We start from the raw sequence: 23,894 nt of genomic DNA, 5'->3' as shown, positions 1-23,894 counted from the left end.
CATTCTCAGTCCTCTGGATTCTCACCAACTGACCCAAATCTTTCGTTAAAAAGCACTAAAGTCTTCCTACAGCCATATCAAGACTAAACAGGGCAGAAGGATGACTACTCCTGTACGGTAGAACTACAGTGCTACATAATCTGACACTGGGCAATGTTCGAGTAGATACCCGATTAATAACTTTTATTCTAGAAACCTGGCACAGATGCTCTTCACAAACAGGAGTAATGTGCAAATACATTCTCAAAGACAACAGTCTCACAGAAGCAAATTACTCGGTACAAATCATTCTGTGAAAAGCACATACCTTGCCTARGAAGCAGGTGGCTAGACTACTAGGCCGTTAACCATTGAGTAAGAGATGCATCAAGAGACCTCTTGATCCTGACCACCTGAAGCCCTCCTGAAACATCTTTTGCAGTGCCTTCACCTGCCCATTCTGTTTATCTGACAGACTAGAAGCATCAGTCTAGTTTTTCCCATGTCTGATAGGAGACTTCCAGACAAACAGCACCCAGAAATTACTTAATTACAAAGAGTCCAATACCAGCTTGGAAAGTTAGATAGCTTAGAAAAGTAATTTCTGTTCTGTGATAGTAGTTTTAACATGAGTTTGAGGACAAGTGGCTGCACTTCTCAATCTCAAGGTTTCTTTTTTTACAGGCTATGAAATTTCTTTAAGATGAAATCTATAAACCAGAAGTCCTTTATACTTACCCTTCTCTTTGGTACTCCTCATCCAAATTTGACAAAAGCTGGGATCCAGCCACAGACAGATCAAGTGCAGCTAAGGGTAGATCTCGATAAGCAAAATTAACAAGTTGTACAGGAGCAATGCTTTTGGTCTCTTCTTCAACTTGTTGTGAAATTATCTCAACTTCCGAAACACCACCTTCTATTGCAGGCCTGAAAATAAAACAAAAACAAACTTCTATCTTTCCCATACACACATATTTAAACAAAGATAAACATATCAAAAGATATGACAAGAACTTCATAGCAGCCTAAGACAAAGGCTTAAAAGGCTGTTGCAAGGTCATTGAGGGAGGTGATGTCTAGCCCAAATCCATCCAAATTTGTATTTAGTAGATGCCACTGAAGTCAAAAGATACCTCACAGATAAAGGACAGCAACATTTGACTCTGCCAAAGCTGCTTCAAAAAGCACTAAATATAAGCACCTGTATTATAAAAACATGGAAACAAATTAGGAAACCAGCAGCAAAATATTTATGCAAAACACACAGAAAAAAGGCACATGAATATTCCACCTAAAAAAACTCGCTGCTTTGCGGCTTAGATCAGTGGGCAATGAGCAGTTAAGCTTCTTATTCTTCTCATACAATTCAGCTGTTGGTTAATGGGGGGGTCTGACCCCTCTTCTACTGTGGGTCAATACTCAAACAGTTTTGATGGATGTTGACTTGATTTCATTTGACCAGAAAGGATCATTCTGTACCAAGTTATTTCAAAGCAATTCCAAAAGAACAAGGGTTCAAAAGAATTACAGACTCATCTGGAAAGATTATCTTAACTATGCATACGCACAACTGTACAGTTTACTTTTAAATCTGGAGAGGCACACTAAYATTAAACAGGAATCCATGCATGCAAAAACCAGAGCCTGACTATGCATGTGGCTCCCTCAATCATAATAAGATACTAGTTACCTAGAAACTGAAAGTACTGTCAGGTAGCATATTATCTGGTGGATGTCAAGGATAATTTTATCACAGGCCAGAGCTTGCACATCAAGTCCTAACAGGGATTGATCCTTTGCAATCCCCAGGGAACACCACTTGCTGCATTTGATTCATAGTAGGATGCAAGAATAAACTTCTCCAGCTTTCAACCACAGAAGCTTGTTAACTTCTGAAATGCCTGGGATTTCTTCAGAGGTTTTCAAGAATAGACATGAATATATTCTTTTTCCTTAGGGATATAGTTAAAAAGTGCCTAGCATCCAACGAAAGAAGTTGTTTGACTGCAAAAATTGCATGGGTGATTCTGTTTAAAAGCAGCTTATTAAAATTTTCCAGCTATTCAAGCAACCTGGATAACTGGTCTCCTCCTGCACAATTTTAGCTGAACTTGTCCTTCCTTGATTTCCAATTTTAGTGCAGTAATACTTGCCACCCTGTGGAACTTACACTTTGCAAGTCAAAGCAAGTTGATTCATGCTAATGCTAAATAATAATTCAGACAATTTACCAAATCCTGTTGCTCTCACGTTCAAAATACCTAGTTTCCTTCTAGTAATACTGATAGAATCTCTTAAGCTACACAAAAAGTAACATCCTTAAGTAGAAATGGTTCCCTTGTATTTTAAATAAGTTAAAACTTCACTCATACAGTACTTACTGAGGATTGGTCATGTTGGAGGATGCAGCCAAATCAGCAGTGGTCCCAATACTTCACTGATTCCAGCTGTTCTGCACAGAAGTTCTAGCCTTCTAAGACCAGGTTTCTGCGAGAGGCAGAACAAAGTTATCTAAAATTCAATTACAGGTATTTGAAAGAACTGACATCCTTTGTCATTTTACAGAGTTTGTTTAATAATTTTATTTCCTTATGATTTTTTAAAGTGCTTTTATTCCAAGTTAATTCTTCGGTATCACGGAATGTATAAAGCTACCATGTATTTATTTACACACATGGACACTTCTGTGTGTGTGTACATATATATCACACACACATATATATATATAGGATACATATATAAGGATATATCTATACCCTTAACATAGATCCTGATTTAAGCAAGATTGTTTAGAAAGAGAACCAAAATCAGAAGGAAAGATTTTCATAGAAAGCTAAGTGTTGGAAGTGTACAAATACTACTGGAAGTCAACCAATTCTTTTCTACATAGTTTAGCATAGGATACTAAATTAAGATAAGAGACTGCATAGATACGAACATTAGCTTCAAGATTTTTCCATTTCAAAATGTATTCCTGAATTTCTTTGCTACTTATGAGTTAGTTCATGTTGACATAAGTTGTAGATAAGCCTCCACAAAGGTAATATTTTCATCTACAAAACCCACTAACACACTTGAAAGGGGGCACATCATTCACTTGGGGCAAAAGTCCATTTGTGCTCTGGTCTGGCCCAGCACACAGCAAACTATGAAAGGTTGCAAGAATGAAAGCTTCTAATGGAAAAGTTCTGGTAGACAGAGGAGAAAAAAATCACCAAAACAAACAAAAAACCCCACACTCCACAGAACAAAAGATGAATAAAAGATTCTTAGAAAAAAAAGAGACCATGGAAGAGTTTGTAAAGGTATTGTCTGAATTATATGCTAAATACAATTAAAAACAGCAACCAAAATACAGAAGTGCACTCTTACTCTGATTAAACAGAAATAGTAATTGATAAATATAATACAAGGGTACGAGATTAAAATATTACTGTCAATGACACTGAAAAACGTTCAAAATAAAAACGCCTCTTAAATTTTATTGTCACTTGTGGAGGCACTTTCAAGCTGAATTATTAAAATTAGCGAAGTATTTACAACAGAAGCATCTAAATATAGCAACACTATGACGTCTAGCAATCACTTGATAACAAATAATGAAACTGAACTTACATCATTTGTAGAGTCATTTCCCAAGTTTTAATGTCCTGTAAACTTGTAATAAAGTAAAGCGTAGTCAATGCATTCTCTGACTTTCTTGACAATATGCCTGGGTATGCATAAGGAAAGGGACTGCATTGTGATCACTCTCTTGGCTTAAGTGAGCCAAACATAATTAAAATGTTCGTATGAAGAAACATGACCAACTTTAAAGCACTAAATGTATGTATTTTAGAAAAAAACATATGCCCTTCACTTATCTATAAGCATACAGTACTTCTAAAACCAGAGTAATAACCTACTTTTCTTCAGGAAAAACTTGTCAGATACAGCAGAGGCTTGGATATTTTATATTGATGAGAGTTATTTCTCTGGCTTCCATAGTTCTCGAGTTATCTATTATATCCCTGCGGCAACAAAATACTTAAACATTTACTTAAAGTTAAGAAAGTAAGTCACACTACACACTAAAGGGATTTGGTGAATTTGTGGTTATGGCAGTTTTATGATTATATCTACATAACAGCAAAACATCACCATCAGTCCTGCCTTGTGATGTTTTATTTTCTAATGCTTCCTTTCAGTTTGAATGCTTTCAGCTCTTCTCAAAAGTTTCACCCAAATGAGTTTTTCAAAGCCCACAGCCTAGAAAATAGCAAAGACATAAGGTGCTCTGCACCTGCCTTGCAAGACTGAAGGGGACATGGAGAATATGCATTTGTAGGCCTGAAGAAACAAAGGTAAATGGGGACACAGATTTAGGAAATGGGAATAAAATTGATGGAAGCTGACCTCTTATGAGGAGCAGGCATGGAGACGGAAATTTCTTAGCATMGGTAAAACTCACCATTTATTTGGGAGCTAGCACAACACTAATACTCGTGGCCTCCCTCCCAGAAGGGGTTTAAACAAACAAAATATGAAACAACACATACAGATTCTTTAAAGCTTTGATCTGCAGATTAGTCTCAGGATTCTTCCTTCCCTCCTCCCCTCCCCTCCCAATTGGAATCATTTATATCCCTCATGAAGCATTTTGCTTCATAACCCAACCTGGTCAGATCATCACTGAAGCCAACCRGTCCCTCTCCCTGGAGCTAGCAGCTCTACAGGAAGCATTTACTCACCTCTAGGGCTGAAGGAGTGACTTGCAGCTGGCAGGAAGCCCTTCTGATAGCTCCGATGGCCCTGGAAGGAGCAGAGTCCAACTGGCCTTCCCCACAGGGACTGTTACCATGACATAAGGTGCTCATGAAGGCAAGACAAGCAACACKGAGAGCAACGGGAAAGGAGATAAAGTCAAGCCTCCAGAGGATTCAGTGAAGATTTCCTGAGGGGGAAAGAAGTGGCAAAAAGTAAGTAATTTTTCATACAAATAACTAATGTTTGTTAAATTAATGGATTAAAATATATGCAACTAACAAGTATTTAACATACACAATAATACGGCAGCAYAACCAAAACCTTCAAAGTGGATCTAATAGGCTATGTATGCATCCCAAACAGATTACAGTGATCCATGTTTCTTTTCTAGGCTTTATACAAGCTACAGAAATCTCAGTAAAACAAAAATGTACACTCTATATATTGAAGCTTGCAGAAGTTTATTCTTTCYTTGCACTCCTCTCCATCCGCATGCATGTACACAGCTTCCTTTAAAAAACCTTTTTATATCAGCATAACTTTGGGAAATTTGTGTGTGACTGTATCACTGGGTGCAGCCCAGGCACCCCTGAGGGGCAGGGGACAAAGGACAACCCTTGGCTATTCCACCACCACCTGAGAGCAGCAACTTTCCTGTACTCTGTAGATAAAAATGCCTTAGTTTCACCCATGGGAGTTATTTAACAGTTTGTCCAGGCTGTYTTTGCTCTCTTGGTACTAAGACCAGACAGCCCAAGTACCCAGCAAGTTATCAAGTACAAGCAATGCCCACTTTACATGAGTGCTACTTGCTCAGCGGTACCATYCATCTCACCGATAGCAGGAACAGTTTCCCAAGTTAATCAGAAATAGTTTTAAAAGGAGATATGACAAAGGAGAAAGAATTAACCCCAAATTTTCTTGTGTAATGGCTGGGATATTGCCTTGTACATACTGAAAAGCCAGTGCAATCTGAAAGGAAGTACAGCTCTGCCTCCAAGCTTCTCTATAGGTCTGTTCAAGCTGTTGTCCAGCTTGAAGTGTCTGATCACAGWCCAGAGCCCAGCAGAGCTGACTCAGCTCTCAGCTCATCATCCTTCTGTTGTTGAAGGAGGTTGTATCCAGTTCACCGAGATCTCCCAGCCATGACCTTAAAACCGCTGTAAATGTCTTTCTCAGCCCTTCTGGGCTCATGCATTCTTGGCATAGGTATTTATATAGATGCTGGTGCTCCTCAACGTTTTCAGTGCATCTTGAATTACGGTTTCTTTTGCCCCCTCTGTGGGGACCCTGGCAGGCGGTTACTCCACACATCACTGGTTATGCTCAAAATCAGAGGAAGCGGCGTCATGCACCACAGCGCTTGAGCAAAGGTTCACGCTACTGCCCCTACCTAGCACATCTCCTGCCAGAGTTAATGTTTATATCAACCTTTCCATGTTGGTAGCCACACGTCAGCTGCTGCTCACTAGGAGGAGAAAGAGTCAAAGAAAGAAAAAAAAAGAAAAGAAAAAGCAGCAGTGCATAGACTGCAGGCTGTGACCTTAGATCACATTGCACAGACACCAAGAAAGGAAATGGTTATTTCTACAAGAAGTTATGCTGTTTCTTCTGCTTATAAAAGTCTAAAGCTCAAATGGAAACGGTGGATATCAAGATTTCTACTGGGCAATGCTAAGGAAGTCCTGGAGTTGGCCAAGAAGCCTAAGAGGCAGGAAAATTTTGAAACAGGAACAAGGGAAATATTTAATCAGCAAGATTATCTCACTGAGTTTTCAAAGAGAAAAGCGCACCATGATTCAGAGGTAGCTGTGCTGAGCTCCTGTGTAACCACAGATTATCTGCTGGCACCTTGGAGCACGAGTAGGACCCCTCGCACAAACAAGGTGCTCCAGGATCAAACCTTACAAGCCAGACAACTAACTGCTTTAAATTGACTCGTTTCAACTTGTCTTAACCAGACCCATACATAACCATACTTATAATACTTACATATGCTAGAAGAACAGTTTTCAGCTATCCAGAATTCTGTATACCAGAAGGGAAGCTCAGAGAAGTCCCAGGAGGAGAGCACTAACACCTCCTTTCATGGTGTTAGACACAGGTTTTCAGTGAGCTAGTCTGTATACATTGAAGTCTGCAAATAATTTGGTCAGGAAGGTAGGGAGKTAATGAAACTATGTGCCCTGGGCTTAACATTTCTTCAATTTATTTTTTTTAAAGGGAGAAGTTCATTGTAAAAAAATGAGTAAGATCTTTTGATTAAATCAACCCTCCTCCACCCTGTTGTTATTCAGACCAACTGTTTAATCAAGTGTGGTTATTCAGCTCTGCATAGGTAGACAAGGAATTCCTCCTATATTCAGTTTTAAAAGCCCTAACAACTCAATTTAACAAGAGATTATGAACACTGACAGGAGTTTAGATGGGCAGAAAACAAAGAGATTCTTGTACACAATTATAATAATAATCTCTTCACAAAACATTCTCTTCAAAATTTGAATACTGACCTTTGAGCACTACAAATTTGGATTGCAAGATTAATACTAGCAAAAAAGCCACCTTTCTAAAGGAAAACTAGACCAGTGCAACCACCCAGGAGAGCCCAATTCAGCACCACCACCCCCTTCCAAACGGGCTCACAGATGTGCAACTCAGTTTCCCTAAGGCAGCAAGAAAGTGGAAGAGCTGGTGTTTAAGATATTATGGAGGAACTCTATTGATGCTCCTAACCCTTTGGCCTCTCCTCACCCAGGAACTGGGGAAAAACAAGTGTTGTTGGATTAGGAAGGGACCATAGGGCAGGTCTATGGACAGGCTTCTGCCACATGCACACATGCAACAGCATGAGATGCTTTCAGGATGACATTAGTATGTGTTGTTCTGTGCTCAGCCRTGTAATTCATTTAGTTGTAATGAACTGGCGGAGCCCCCAGAAGTCCTTCTTGATAGCTTCATGGGGAAGCTATCTGGGGATATCATATAATGCGAAAGTGCTTAATGGAGACAAAAAAAAAAGAAAAAACACCTCTACAAAGTTACTGTAAGTCCAAAGAATAAAATACGCAGTTGCTCAGTTCATATTTGGGCATCTTAATAGGAAGGGAAATCCCAGAAAACCTGGTGTTCCAGGTAGGAGTACTGGGCACAAAGCCACCAACTCACACCATTTTATTGTGCATCAAGGTCCCTTCCAACCTTAAGGATTTTATGATAAACTCTGCTTAAACCTCCAGCTGCTGCAGACAGCATGTGCATTTGAGAAAATTGTTSCTGCTTTGTATGTGTAGGTTAAGTAGGCAAGACACTATTGACACTGCTCCTGGTTGGAAAGCTCAGAGTTAACTTTTTGTTCTTGTGCTGCTGCACATGTTCAGTGGGGGAAATAAGCCTGGAATTGCCAGTTCCAACRGTTTGAAAACATCTGGTCTTTTCCAGGCTGGGAAGCTAAAGGGCCTCAAGCTCAGCAAGCAGGAGATAATTGAAATATCCTTCATACTACAGATAATACTCCCCCAACCTAAGATGTTTTGTTCCACAAACCCTGTCTCTTAAGAGTAGGCACATACATAAATCCTCTATTATTAAATATAAAAAAATCCCACAYATTTGAAACAAAATTTGGTTTATGCCTGTTTAGCCAATATGAATTTCTGAACTTCAAATACTTGGGCAACAGACCAACTTAGCTGGGGCACATGAAACCAAACATACTGCTTTTGAACACACCTAGCAACAGTTCACTTTCAGAGACAATTCAATTGCYTGGGTCAGTCTGAAATTGACTTTTGGCCTTTACTTCTAGCCCCTTTTCTTACTTTCAGAAACTGCAGTAAGAAGCCACCAACCACAGACTTGAAGCTCTGGTTTTGGTTTTAGAAGAACAGTGCAAGAAAATACATRCATTTCTCAGAATGCTAGAGTGAAAGTTTAGTCCTATGCAAAGTTCTGGCAGCTCACCTGATTAGCTCTGAGTTAATTACACATACATTAATCTCAAACACAAGCTGGAGTATCTGCCCATACCCAGATAATGGTTATGTGTCCTTACCCTCTAGCCCTTTCCTGCCTTCAGCCTTTATACAAATCCTCAAGCCCCAAGTTATAAAAATCTATTCTTGCAATTCTAAACCTAAAAGATTTAGGATTTAAGCTTTTTTATTTTTTTAAAAAGAAATTCTAATGCTATTCAGTGCACTAGAATTAGAATAGAAAAAAAAGAACAGAACACATCATAAAAAAATCTTTAGTGCTTATTTATTTCCTTGGAGCTGAGGATCTGAATGCATCTTGCCAATTATGGAACTGTGAAGTCTGTAAATGTATTCATATATTTCAGATAGGAGACTAAGATGAGAGTTATTTAAAACAATTCAGCAACTCTCACAATMAGGAGTGCAGAAGCAAAGAGAACTCAAGCATAGCGATACTAAATCCATTCAAGCTACTATACAAGTCAAATTCAGCATCTCCAAGTAAGATTTCACTGCAAGAACCTGCTACACTACAAATATTTGAGAAAAACCCAGGTTCTCTCACTTTATAAATACTGTGGGCAGCCTTCCAGACAAAACACATCTAATTCACTTGTTTTTAAGGCTTTACTGTGCATCTTAAAAGCAAGTGCATAACAATCAGCCTATTATGGTGAAATGCAAAGCTACTCCTCATAGGCTAGCTTCTGGCAACAAGTAGCCCAGTCATAGAGATTACAAATTTAGGAAGAACTGCAATATGTCATCCTGGTGATGCATACAGGATAAACTTCGCTCTGCTGAATCGCACCATTAATCAAAGTCTTTAGTTCAACTCTTCAGTCTCTTCAGAAAAAGTTAAACTACTTCAAAAGGGGCCTGCAGACCCAACTGTTAGACTGCTCACAGCTGAAAAATTGTTTGCTGACCTCCTTGAGCCTAAAACACAGTAGGCAGCATRCCAATAGTTATTACTTTAATATGTGGTTGATGCGTGTAGCTATATTACTGAGGGATCCACAGTTAAAGTGGAAAGTATTTACATGTTATAGGGCAGGTTTTCTGCCCCAAAATRCTGATGGTGAGGGACTATGCAAGCTGTGAGCAACCAGGCTGAGCCCAACACTCCTACATACTTTGAAGGATCAGCCCTCCCAGGGCAGTTACATAAATGGGTCAGTAATCTCTGTAACTTTCAGGTTTAGAGACCTAATCTGCACATACCCCACGTACTTCTAGTGGGGAAGACAACACCTCAGAGGAGACACTCTGCTGGACACATCTGGAGTGTCTGCAGACACAGCACACAGAAGGAAACAGCTCTTCCCATGGGAGCTGGAAACAGGATGAAAGGTGTTTGCTCTTTGACCTGTAGCRAAGTGTCACCATGGTGCAAGGTTAAACACAGATTTCCCTGCTTCTACCAAATGAAAAGGGAAAGGGMAAAGCAACAGAAGTTCAGATGGGTTCTGCACAACAAAACAGCCAGGGAAGGGACAGGGTCTACATGACACCTGCTGCATCCAAATTCCAGGAACTGGCCTGGCAAGGAGCAACTACAGCCAAAAGTTAACACTCCAAGGTCTGCCTCAGAATGTGCCTACAAGTGATTTACCTCATGAAGAAAGAGATTCTACCTCCACCTTGCATTATGCATTTAAATTAGATACTTTGCAACTTAAAACCAGCAAGTTCATTCTTAAACAGTAATTTCTGTACCTAACCAATTCTTTTTAGAGCTTCAAAGCTCTAATTTTTTTTTTATGTAGAAAAAAGGTTGAAAACCATTTTATTGATTTTCTGCAGAAATTCAACATAAGCATTGGGTTTCATTAACTGGAACATAATCAGGTTTTCATGGCTTTTTTCCCACTGCAGTTAACAGATTCATTAGTTATTTTGTATGGAATACAAAGTACATACCAGGAATTATTTCTGGAAACACAGAAAATATTTGCTCTGGGCACACATGCAGACTTTTATTACAGAGGAAAGACATCTGATTATTCATACAAGTACATATTAAACACTTCCACTTACTGCTCATGTTTACCTGGAAGCAGTGTATTATGTGCTTATTTAATTCTCCTCCCAATCTTAAGTTTAAAAACTTACCACCACCATCTCTGCCAACCCTCACACATCCTTTAGGCCCCTTAAGGGCAGACAGGGTCAKCAGTATCTTAATGGGTCAGTAAGCAGAAGGCACCACAAACTATTGAATAAACCACAAAAGAGTACAGGAATATTCACTAAATTATTCCCTTTCCTTTAAGGCAGTGACTGTCAGCTCATGTTCTTCCAGTGTGAGTGTCAATATCACAAATTTGTCTTTAGGAAATTTGTGATCAAAAATCTAAAKTGTTAAGGACTCATGAAGTCTAGTCCTCACTAGGAAATAAACTTCACCACAATTAAATACTGAAAAGACAACTAGTGCCTACAAATTTGCTACTACAGCTAACATATCTTAAAATCYACCCTACAAAGCCACAAGGATGATACCCCAGGATTCAGGAGACTAATTTACTTCTGTACTTCCTTGTTCTTCCCAAAACGCTCAGAATTAGTGCTTTAAAGACACACAGTAAAACTGAGCATCATCATCCCTACCTTCCACATGACCACATTAATAAAAATCCCRGTACACCCATAAGTCAGAAGCACTAATATATTAAAAGAATACTTAAACATGTTAGAGGGATATAAATTTCATGTTATACTTCCTACAGAAACATTTGCTAGTTGATGCTGCTTCAGCTGCCTGGACTCAGAGTCTGCATGCTACTACATGCACCCAAGCGCTTTTAGAGATCTAGACCTCTATCTTCTAGTCCACAGTTCTGCTCTGTTTAAGGAAAGAAATGGTRCTTCCCTGTCTTAGAAAAGTTTTGAAGATCTTGAACAGAAGCTTAAAGACAGCGTAGAACACATAMGGGAGAGTGAATGATGCATCTGATGAAAACCAAAATCTTAACCTCAGAACACGTCTACCTGAAGAGGCACTAAGAGTACCAGAAGTTTAATAGACAAAGACTTGGCTTCAACTTCTTTGGCATTTCCAAAAGCAAACCTCTGAGTAACTGCACTATACAAACATTTAACAGAAATACATCAAAAAGGGAAAGAAACAAATCTATTATAAAAATCTCACAAGCAYTTTCAGCTAAAATGTCACATATGCTAATATTGGCTACTCTATGTAAAGGACCACACTGTTTCTCTACAGCAGGGGAGATAAAGCTGGCACTGACTGAATCAGATTGAGACTGGTTTCTCGTGTTTGTTACATTCTTGTAATTCATTCATGAAAGGAGAGAGAAAGTTACCTTTACCTCACACATTAGTCTCTGCTGGAAGAACACAAGACTGCAACACTCTGCTACCCTGGGGTTCAGTCCAGGGAATATGTAAGCAGCTGTATTGGAAAAGGCTTCCTTTGCTATTTATATTACAACAGAAAATCAGAAAGAAACCAGAAAGACTGAAGTACACCGGCCCACCAGAAAGTTGTCTCCATCCTTCAAAACATTGGGATGTTGTTCCTACCTGTTCTGTAGAGCAAAACAGGACACTGCCTCCATCAGGGCCCCCGACATAGAAGAGCTTCAGGTTACTATTATGTGACCTGAGGAGCAGTCCTGTTGCCACTCTCCTCAGCTCTACTTTAGCAGTACCTTTAGTGCCTCAAGTCCCATGAGCCGTATCCAATAAGGATGTTCTAATACACTGAACACATAGAAGGATATTTTCAAGCAACAGTTATACAAAGGATCTATATGGCAATGCAAGTCCAAAAATATTAAATATTAAGCTAAAATATTTAAGAGAAAAGGTTCATTTTATGGCACTTAATGTCTTGTTCAAAACTGAGCTGTGTTACAGCTGCAAATCCAGACTTAAGACTTTTTACTGCACTTTGTTAAAGCTACTTTACCAGAACATTGCACCAGTAAGAGGCAGGAGATTTAAAACATGAAGGGCTAAACCACCACAGAGMTGTTAACATTAACACCCAGTTAACCCCTCCAAACCAATTATCTGCTAAATTAGCTGTCAATCTCAAGCCAAAGCCATTACTGCTCCCAAGGAAACTTATGTAAACTGCAATAAGGACACAGTCTCCAACTAGATCCAAAGACATCATGAGATGTCAGCATTGGAGTCCTGACTGGAAGTCTTTTTTTTTTGGTCTGGTATTTGGTCAATGAAAAATTATATTGAGGAGTTAGCTTTCTCTTGGGAAATACACTAAGTGCATATTTTCCTCCTTTCTATATGCATATAAACATCTTCTGAAAATAAGTTTCAAAGTCTTTTGAATTAGAAATAACAAGAGATTTCCAAATAAACAAAATCCAACGCATCTTTTCCAATGAAACAAGAATATCTGCAAGAAAGTAAAATTACACTGGCATCAGATCAGAAACTTGCTGCATCTGACCCTGACCTAATACAGGCAAAACAAACTGCTTGCCAAGAAGGTCAGAAGAGGTTTTAAGGTGCCCTATCTTGTAATAATTATTCATTTCTATTGCATATAGCTCTACAACACTGGTTCCTTGAAACCATGCTATCCCCTTGTGTTACTCCTCCCACTTRCAAGATATTGGTTTCAAACACGTTGACAACTCAGAGCTCATGACCTGACACTGGCTTACAACATTCAAAAACACACAGGGTAGAAAGCCTGCAGATGGTATMAAGCATCTGTTCTCAGCAATAACTGTCAAAGTCTCCACTCCAAACTTCATATGAGATGAAGARAAGAAAAATGGCAAGATAGTCACAAGTGTTTGACTTTTACAGTCCTAAAAGTGAAGATGCKACTAAAGCAAGAAAAACAGCACATGCTCTTATTTTCTTATGCAATACTCAGACACATAAGGTACTTTATAAGGTGTTATTTGAAGTTATATAGGTACTTAATTTGAGACAATGCTTGCAGTAATAAGATCACAGTTTAACTAATGTATGCCAAACGACTCAAGCACAGGTGGGCTTAAAACTGTGATTCTTCTGTGATATTGAAAATATGAGCTTTTAGGACAAGTAGCATGAGAAACAGGGAATGTTACAGGACAAGAAAACTTCTGTGCTGAATCAGAGCAGTTTTTGCAAAAACAGTTTTGCTTACAGATTTTTTTCTTAAAAGCACATGACCATTCCTTAAGACACAGATAACACAAGCATCCTTCCCCTACTAAGCACAAAAAGGTAATTGCCCAAACCACATATAAGCAGCTTTGGAGAATACAATGACAAGCAATTGACAGCATCCAATAGACTACAAAAAAAATCTGCCATGGACAAGGAGGTCCAAATGCAGAGTGCCTTTGTCCAACACCAGCACACTTCCAGCTCCGATGGTACCAACACAAATAAGTTTAGACCAATCAATCCAGGCAGTTGTACATTCTTAGTTTATCAGTAACCCAAACTGCTGCAGAGGTCAGGCACACCACATATGCATAAGGCAGAACCAATTCCTCCTACTCGCAGCCACAGCATTTCCCATCTCAAAAATCCTAAGGAATACCTGTAATACACATAATTATAGCATCCAAGCTTGCACTCAGCAAGAAATCAACCCATTCACTTTATGCCAAATTACACCTGTCTCTGCTCTTTTAAAGATGAGTCCTAACACAGACACACAACACAACTTTTTGCCCCCCCCTGCTTCTAGAGGAAATGCCTTTACTGCAAGAAAAAACAATTGTTTTRCTGTGTCCAGGCCAACTGTTGTTCTTAGGATTAGAGAGAAGGATTACAGCAGCTCACAGTGAGTGAGCACTACTGCTGCTGGACTTTCATACTAGTTGCCAAGCTGGCTAGTTTGAAGCTCACTAGTATAACCACAGAAACTGTGATCTGCAACACAGCAGCAAATGAAATAGTTAACTCAAACCATTTTTTTTTCCTACTTACTAAAAAATAAAAAATAGTAGCTGACTAACTACAGACTTGGCATCTCTCAAAGCAATAAGATTTGCAGCAAGTATCCAAAAATGTACTTCATGGCTGACAGCCCAATGAACCAATCAATGCAAGTTTAAGAGATGCATTTACAATCCAGATGTTCTCAAACTGTGCTCCATTGACAGTGAATAGAAATAACTGGTCACAGTATGCTGCTTTTCCCCCTTCTGCACTACGAGTTTGTAACCAGTTTAAGTGGTACATTTTACAAGTATCTCCTAAGTAGCCACATGCTACTTGGGCTATATGATAGCATAAAAACGTCATCACAAAAACAGGATGAAAATTAATTTTAAAACATGAATCAAACTTGCGGTCCTGCAGCAGGATGACCTTGATGAGAACTCCTGAAAAAAACAGGATGCTCATGTGTACATATGCATACCCTAGATAAATCTGTCCAATAAATGTTATTTTTTTAACTTGTTTTTTCTAACCTGACCTGCACATTTAAAAAAAAATCAGCAAATGTGGCATAGATATTGGCTTAGAATCAGAAAAGCCAGTGGTCTTTCTTAATTATTTATAAAAAAACATGCAGTAGGATTTTCTAGACAAATGGATTGCAAGGAATAACACTTGACAGATCTCAACTTATCAAAACTCAAGCATGAAAGGTCTCTTCCAACACTTCAGTTACATTAAAACACCCTGAGGAAAGACCCGAGCAGTTTAAAAATGCATTTATCCATACACTAAGAGCAACAAAAAAAACTAGCTGATAAAAAACTGAGGCTTGGATACAACCCTAGCATCCGCCTCATACATAAACTAGGTATGATCATATCCATACCTTCATCCCTCTTTGAATTTGGATTGAAAAAATCAGTAATTATCAACTTGAATCTGCCTGACACCTACTGACCTGGCAGGTGAGCAAGGAGGCAGCTGGGCCCACAGCAGATATTCAGCAGCTGTTGTCACACACATCCCTCCTTATCCAAGTCACAAGAATCCTTGTAGATAGGTTGGTCCCTTAGGGGTGAAGGAGAAAGAATACCAAGTCAGATACAGGAAAGTCGTTAGAAACACCATGAAGCTTCATGACCAATAGCAGAGAAGTGAAAAAACAGGTTGTGTAGTGCACCTTCACATATCATTTTTGTTTTGGATCTTCACCATCAAGTCCTTTCCCCTCACTTGGTGAAGGGGCATTGTTATTACTGTTTCCCAGAAAGCAGTCTTAATTTTTAACCGAGTCAGAAGCACTGATGTGTCTTTTTTACTGTTTTAAAGCACAGAAGACTCTAGCCAAGTCCAGAATTTCAAAGTTTTCCTTTGGAAAACTGCTCCGACACTTCAGTTTACTTCAGCTTTCTCCCACTGTGGGAAAACTTCTACCCTTGATCTGACATCTCTGTTCTGCTCAGACTCACAGGGTTGCCTGACAGCAACGGTCGACAGCAACAGTCTGTACTTTTCTAAATCCCGAGTAACGCAGACAAGCTCCTTGCTCAAACAAAAACAAACAAAAGAACCCCCCCACACACACACCAACACATACCACARCCACCAAAAAACTCTATACAGGTAAACATTGGGATTTTTCCTTGAACCCTGATAATTCAGATTCTTTCACATCATTTCTGCTCCAAGTAATCATTTTTAATGTTGGCCTCAATTTCATCCATGAACAAAAATTAGTTTCGGCCTAGAGGAGAGCTACTCTGCCACATGGGCCAGTGGTTTCACACCAGATCAGCATTTCAGACAATTCTCCCGATTCCTTCACAGGCATATGACCAAACGTACTCAGCTCACAACTACTGCAGTTACTAAAAGCAAGGTTCAAGTAAGGCCTGCAGGAGCGATTTCCTTAATTCATTATCAGCTCTGTTGGCTAAAGGGTTTCTGAAATTCTGGACACTGCTTTTTGTCCCCATTTTTCAAATGTCTTTTGGCAACTATATACAGTGCGACAGATTCCTTTATGCATGATAAATGCTACAATCACTGCCATCTCCTTAGGGAAGGCAAAGAGTGCTGATCCCAGCTTGAATGGGTATGTAGCTCATACTGAAAATGTAACTCCTCTGCTGCCAGGCACGCTTGATCTTCTGCAGGCTGAGCAGTCACAGATACAGAAGAGCACACGTCCCTAACTGCATCTGCTGGACTCAGTACCATAGAACCACTACTTTAAGCAGGTTTGACCTTTTTGCTGTCTTTTAACGCAATTGTTTTATTGCCTTATTGCTTTTCCCTTGAACAACAGTTTGGGAAAAAGAAAATAAGATAGTTGACTTGTAAGCAAATGAAGTTCAGGGAAGAGGGTCTGACCATCACTACCTACCTCTCCATCCCGTTAAGACAGAAGAAGCAAACAGGCATTTTGCCAAACTGATACCTCTAAGTAGGAGCTCACATTTGCAAACTCTCCTCAAAGTTATCACATTGATACAGTTGCAAAAATTATCAGTCCTTGACACTGTGGTCAATAATTGCCTATTTTTCCAACAGTTGTTGAAGTACTTTTAAAAAGACAGCAAGTAATTACCTCTAAGGTAGAAAGGCTTTATCTTCTACAAATAAGAAAAATAAAGCATATGACAGAGAATGACATACTATTCTCTTTTAACTCCCACTTTGGTGCCTTAATCATAAACCTGCTCTACTTCAAGCAGTTTTCCTTCCTTTTCTCCATTGTTTTTCATACTTCAATGTTTAAGGTTTATTTCTTTTCCCTCCCTCCCCCTACCCCACCTCATTCCTCCAGGCTATGTTTAAACAGTCTGCATTGTGCTAAGCTTTGCTGCAGGCAAACACAAATACAGAATAAAATTCAATAAAGCAATATAAAGCAATAAACTTAGACACTTTCAGAACAAAGTGGAAGTATGGCACATGACAGAGTAGGCAGCCTTTGCTGCTRTTTCAGGGATTTTTTGGTTTTCTTTTTTTTTTYYCCCCCTTTTTTTTTTTAAAACCAAACTCTGCCCAATTTCCTTCTGGGTAACGGATTATTTAAAACGTGAATACTCCAAATCATTCATTTTAAACCTAGGCTCTACAGGCAAACATTGCCATTATCTGCTTAACAAACACCAATTATTCAATGCATAATCAAGCAACTGTGCAAGTTCTGAATGCCTACTATATTTGATAATAGTGTCTTCTGACCTAGACAGAGCTGCCTACAGCATATAATTAACGGTTTCAGGCACACTATGTTATTCTCCTGCCAAATACTGTTCATGCACTACGCCTCACATGCTGTTCAAGCGCTACACCTCACGTATCTAGTCAGACTGACAGCAAACAATAACAGAGCCTGTGAAATGCTATAATAAATTGCATAAGCAAAATTAGTCTAAGGAAGCAAAATATCACCACTGCCTGATCTTGATCCCAAACTGACCACTTACAGTTCACTGTTACAGCTTCCTTTATTGCTTCATTAAAAGATCATGATCAGGACAAGGATTACATTACTCTGGACATCTAGAGATAGTTCCTGTCCTACTAAGCTAGCGATACAAAAAGTAAACGGATTTTATTTTATTTTTTTTTAAATGCAGATGAAAACACTGTGCATTCAATTTTTTGAGTGAAAAAAATTTTTGTCCTAGATGTCAGCTAAAAGCAAATTTGGAAGCCTGCAAAATACACAGGTGCTAGGGGCATGATGTCCTCTCCCTCCTCACAAAATATACCATGCAAGCCTAGACTTCACAGCCAGTTTTTTCTCACATGCCTTAACCCCTATGAGAAGGTGTGAAGCAGAAGAAAGTTCACTTATTCACATGTTCACCCAGTTTATTAAATCTCTCTGCTGAGGCTGTCTGTGAAAGTAAGAGCTGACTGTTTAGGTGAGGACGCAGACAATTTCTCACTAGAAAAGCAGTTATACTTACTTTATTTAACCTAGCAAATAAGTCAGACACACTAGCAGTGACTACTCAGTCACTGAGAATTGGCCCTACCTTCAAGTGTCACACATGGATACATTTTTCTTTCTTCACTAGTTAACTCTATCCAGGGCTTATATAGACAAGCCTTGGCAGGCTACAGCTACTTTGATTCCAGTCTTTCTTTTTCCTCCCCCAAGGGCAAATTTGTCTTAGACTCAAAGTTGTTCTTCAAACAAAAATCATCACAAAGATTCAGAAGAAAAACATACATTCAGTTCAGATGCAACACTGAGCCACTAATAAGTGTCTTTCCATAGTTCCCAAACTTCAGAAGAGCGCAAGGAGTTGCTAAAAAGCAGCTGTCATCAAGGCAACACAGGGCTTTTCCACATTTTCTACAAAATTCTATAGCTAGGCAGTACCTAGCTTAATATGCAGAGGCTGCAAGAATTTCTGGAGCAAAAGTCTTTAACATTAATCATAAGAATTAGCTTCACCCAAAATACTACAAGATCCAGCTCAGCAAGGACTTTACAGATCCCACCATGCAATTTCAGGTAGTAGAACAGCTTTGCCCAGTGATATTACTACAGATATTCAGCTATAGATCACCAATAGATAGCACACAGCTGTCAGGAGACTGCAACAAAAGCCATTAAATATTTTCTTCTCCCAGCCACCGATCAGTATTCCCACTGGGCAGTCTAGTTTCACAGCTGTATACTAAGGACTGGGTTTCCTTTATAAAAACACAGCTGATGCACTATTACATACTATTCAAAAACAGTACAGTAGGTCTCTAATCCAGGTTCTTAGAAAGCTTAACACAAATTGTCATATTAAAAAATTAATTCTGGATTTACTCCTTTCTTCAGGTAATATCTAAGAATATTATAACACAAGTGTGACCTAGTTATTTCCTCAGCAGTACTGCTTTAGAGAGCTAGGAGAGAGTTTGGTTGTTATGATTTCAACAATAGTAATCTGAAATCAGATGACACGGAAAAAAMTGAATGTACATAGGCTTATGTTGTGACCAAAGACAATTAACCTTCTCTTTTACAGTGCTGATTCTTTCCATATAGATTATAAACACAAATACCCCAAAATACACAAAGTGCACTAGATTCTTCCTGGAAAGCAGAAATATCAGCRGAATTTCTGCAGATGTGCATACAATACTAACCATATAACTAAAGCTTTCCTAAGCATCAATGCCATTGTTCTAATTAAAAGTTAATTTAGACTGCAAATCCTCTGGGACATGACTTGCCTTTTATCCACATATGAAGAGCTCACAGCTCAGAGATACTAATTTTATTTTTTTAATAATAGGATAGCATGTTTGTTAAGGTAAGAAACGACTGGGAACATGGAGCAAGCAGCTTTCACATTCACTTTCTGCAATTCTCATTTGCAGTGCTGAATAAACACTTCAGCTGTCATTCTGTTAACAGTTTTACCTACACAAGAAACACAAGATGGGCGCCAAATTTGCCTGCATAAAGATTACACAGTAAGTGGCAACCAGATGGACAGCATAATACCATATGCTCCCTTTAGCTGAAAGGTGGAGAAGTGAGCAAATACAAATCCAGAAAAAAAAGGCAGGCAAGCAGCAAGACAAATGTCTCTGCAGCATGCCATGGCACCTGCTGGCATCTTCCCTCCCCAGAAGGACATGTGAACTTTGCTAGGATCCAAGCCACAGGGATATAAGAGCAGCACTGAGGGCAGCTAGGAAAGAGATGTCCCCTTCCACATAAGCCTTACTAGGCAGGACACATCTGTGCTGATCCAAGAGCATCATGTCCCCGAGAAAAGTCGCTGAATGAGCATGGGGAATAGTTGGCACCCGCAGGGCTTGAGGGGGATGCTGCGGCACAGGGACAATCCTGCAAGGCCCAGCTGAGGCTTTTCCAGGGCAGCACCAAGAGTTTTCAGCAGCTCTGCTTTTCTTTTCACCCAGAGATAAGATGTCAAAAACTTTTAAGTAAACCCCAGCACTTCCTAGGCCCTGCTTTGCTCCTCCAGTTGGAAAAAGCAATCTGGCCACTTATAACAACATCTCCAAGGAGCACTTGCCCTTTTGAGCTAGTCCTAAAAATAACACCTTTCAAAGTTGAACATTTCCATTTAATTATTTCCATTGTTTCCTGGTCCGAAAGTCCTTCTTTTCAAAGCCAAATAGTAAAGGAATGTGAGGAACACACACACACTGCATTCAGATTTATGAAGGTGGCAGCTGGTGATGAAGAAAAACAGTAAATAAACACAAGAGAGAAAAAGAACACACACACACACACACCCTCCACTCAGGGTGTTTTGGTTAAGACATTTGTGCAAGTTAACTTATGCCTCTTGACCCATACCTCACTTTCCTACTTGAAAAAAAAAGTTGTTTTCAAAGCAGCTTAAGTTTATCATTCCAGATAAGAATGTGATAATTTATTAGATGTGGGTTGTAAAATCCACACAGCAATTACATGCTGAGAAAAAAAAAAAAAAGGACTGTTTGCTAGCTGAGGCACATCACATCTCTATCTTGGATGCTTAATGTTAATTAAAATCTTAAACAGACAGGAACCCCTTAGCTCACTTGAAAAAAGTTTTTCTGTATTTCTGGAAAAATACTAAGTATTTCTGGAAAAATACTAAAAATAGTAATAGTCAATACTGAAAGTCTCACTAACTTGAATATGAATTGTATTTTGACAAAATTTTCCGTTCCTATTAGTGGAAAAAGCTGGTAGGAAGGCTCAAAATACCAACCTATAGCACTTTCCACTACAAAGAGCTTTGCACCTTTTTCTGAAGTGCTACGGCACTTGCCTTGTTAGCAGGGTCTTTGATGCTCCCTGAAACAGCAGAATACTGTTTCAATGCCACTCTAGTCAGTCTAGCTCAAAGGTCTTCCTACTTATTTTGTTAATTAGACATTTGATGTCCTGAACAGAAATCCCACATACATGATGGCTGTGCTTACCCTATGACAGCCCAGTGACAGGCAGTGCATCAAGGAACATTTTGAGTTGCTGAGGCAAGAAACAAAGTGGCCAAAGAGGATGATGAAAGAGGTCAAACTTTACACATCACTTTCCGGGACAGGTTTGTTTATAAGGGAATTACCTGAAATAGAAAATACCGCCAGTCTCAAATCCCACTTATGATCTCAAATCCCACTTATGGGTTTGTTGCAAGGCAAACATGGGAAGTTTGTTACACCTGTATAAAATAGTGTAATTAATAAAAATAGATAGTTAAGAAAAAAAAAGTAAAAATGCATGTTAAGAGGTTCCATAGCAGAAGCTTATCTGCAAGAAGGTTAGCTTGATTGGAAGTCAAGGTGCTTAAGATCAGGCAAGAGTGTATCTAAAGCAGTGCATGACTTGAGCTCTCTATGCTTTGCATGTATGCTTGCAGTTTAACTACTAAGCTCACATCGTGTACTATTTCTCCTGCAAATCTTGGACTCATTTGGGGAAAATGATGCTTCAACACAGGCAAAAMTAGTTCTGCACTATTCTAAATTTGGCATTTTCTGACTTAAACTCTGCAACTTCAAGATTTGAGTGAATGTTTGTAGTGAAGTTTTATGTGTGTATAGCACCATAGGTGCACATGGTACTTTACACAATGCAAGAAAGGACAGTACACGGTGTAAAAAGCTTACAGTTAAATGGAGCAAAGCAACACAGAACCTTAGAGGCGATAAAAAGGAAGCATGGCAGGCAAATTCTTAGGGGAAGAATATTATGTTTCTGAACAAAGCAATAAGTAGATATTTCTAACTAAATGATTTAAAATTCAATATTAAAGTTCGAACACCTCTATTTCTTACTCAAGTTTACAAGAGTTTGCCTTTCATTACACTCATGCAAAGCCAACAATTTTGATAGGATTATATGGCTGTAATTGAGAACGCATTATGACTCCATCAGTAAATTAAGAATTGAATACATCACTCATGTCAAGCCACAGCCTAAGTCCAGCAAATAGGTGGACTGAAATATGAGAGACTAAAGTAACCCTTCCATTCCCTTTTGCTCATCCTCAGCCTCCACCACGCTAAGACTGGTGATGAAAAAGCCTTTGATCCGCATTGGGCATAGGCCTCTCCAGTCGAGCAACAGGCATGGGGCAAGTCCTGCTCCATGGGGCTACTAACTGAGGTTTACTACTTTTCACTTGAAGTTTCCCCATGCAGGCTGATGTGAATATGTCACTTGGAGAGGACAACGCGTAAGAACAACATGTACTGCTTTAAATTTTTCCTGAGCATCATTACAATATGCTTACAACCATACTAGCAAAAGGTAATTCATACAGTCTAAATTTGCAGCTCCTCATACCATTATGGCTAAGAAAAGATTTGCAGCTAGTTTCTACAGGATCCTAGTATCAGACTAGCAGTAGTGAGGAGAATTAAATCATTCCTCATGTTGCCACTGCCAGTAACAACTCTGCAAACAGCACTCCATTGAGATTTTTAATAACACACAAGCCAGAAGAGACTCCACCTCACTCTATGACAATATTAGTTTCTCAGTGCTCATAAGGATAAAGTCTGTGAAGGAAACACTCAGGAAGCAATTAAATTGAGCACCATACTGACGCAAGACTCTAGTTACTACATTTTTAAGTACATAGGCCATACATACATTATACAACACATTTAACTGCTGTTCTACTGCCAGGTAAGGCCCATAGCTTAATATAGAAAACATGCATAAACTTTAGTCACATCACAGTCCTGTAGGGTGATGCCATTAGTCCAACTTCTAATTTAGACGCAATCACATGCAATTACACCAAAACCATGCTGGACATTTTGCTATTTCTGCCCATCTGGGCTAGAAGTGATCCATGGTGCAACACTACTATGGTCAGGAATGGAACCACATAGACCATCAGAGGTGGAGCAGGCAGCAAGCTGTTAGCCAGGGGGTTTTAGCATCTCACCACCAAACCCGAGCTAAAGAAACAGTACAACAGCACCCAAAATGTGTGCACACGGTGGAGGTAAAGAAAGGGTAACGGAATTGCACRTATCTTTTACAGGGCACCTTCAGAACTCTAAGTGTGCATATACCTAACCTTTGGGAAGGGATACGGCGACAGGCAGAACGGCTGCACAATGCATCATGTTCCACATTTGCACTGCCAGTCACAACCCGAAAATACTTCAGCTGAGTAGCAGGTTTTCACTAGTACTTGCACTGCAAGTACTCACATCTTCATTTTCTAACTGACCTTTTCATAAATTTCTTGGAGTCAAGACCTTCAGCTCACCTGCCATTCCAGTTCTAAAGCTGGAAAAACAGATGCTTGCTCTTGCTATGYATTCTGCCAGTTCCTGAGC

General features: G+C 39.3%; 1 protein-coding gene across 1 annotated transcript in view; it reads right to left on the bottom strand.

Annotated features, from left to right (window-relative positions):
- TMEM266 (transmembrane protein 266) overlaps positions 1-23,894 on the bottom strand; it is a 73,555-nt gene that overhangs the window by 48,194 nt on the left and 1,467 nt on the right. Inside the window, exons 2-6 of the mRNA XM_026038658.1 lie at positions 15,547-15,656; positions 4,710-4,912; positions 3,595-3,691; positions 2,361-2,466; positions 718-906 (exon numbers count right to left, since the gene is read on the bottom strand). Coding sequence (XP_025894443.1) covers positions 718-906; positions 2,361-2,374 — 203 coding nt within the window. The 5' untranslated portion in view covers positions 2,375-2,466; positions 3,595-3,691; positions 4,710-4,912; positions 15,547-15,656. The remainder of the gene's footprint in view (positions 1-717; positions 907-2,360; positions 2,467-3,594; positions 3,692-4,709; positions 4,913-15,546; positions 15,657-23,894) is intronic.

This window comes from Nothoprocta perdicaria, unplaced genomic scaffold, assembly GCF_003342845.1.
Source record: "Nothoprocta perdicaria isolate Ctin4 unplaced genomic scaffold, notPer1 scaffold_214, whole genome shotgun sequence".
Classification (NCBI taxonomy): domain Eukaryota; kingdom Metazoa; phylum Chordata; class Aves; order Tinamiformes; family Tinamidae; genus Nothoprocta; species Nothoprocta perdicaria.
The sequence above is the reverse complement of the archived record's forward strand: the minus strand, read 5'-3'. Positions and strand labels throughout refer to the sequence as shown.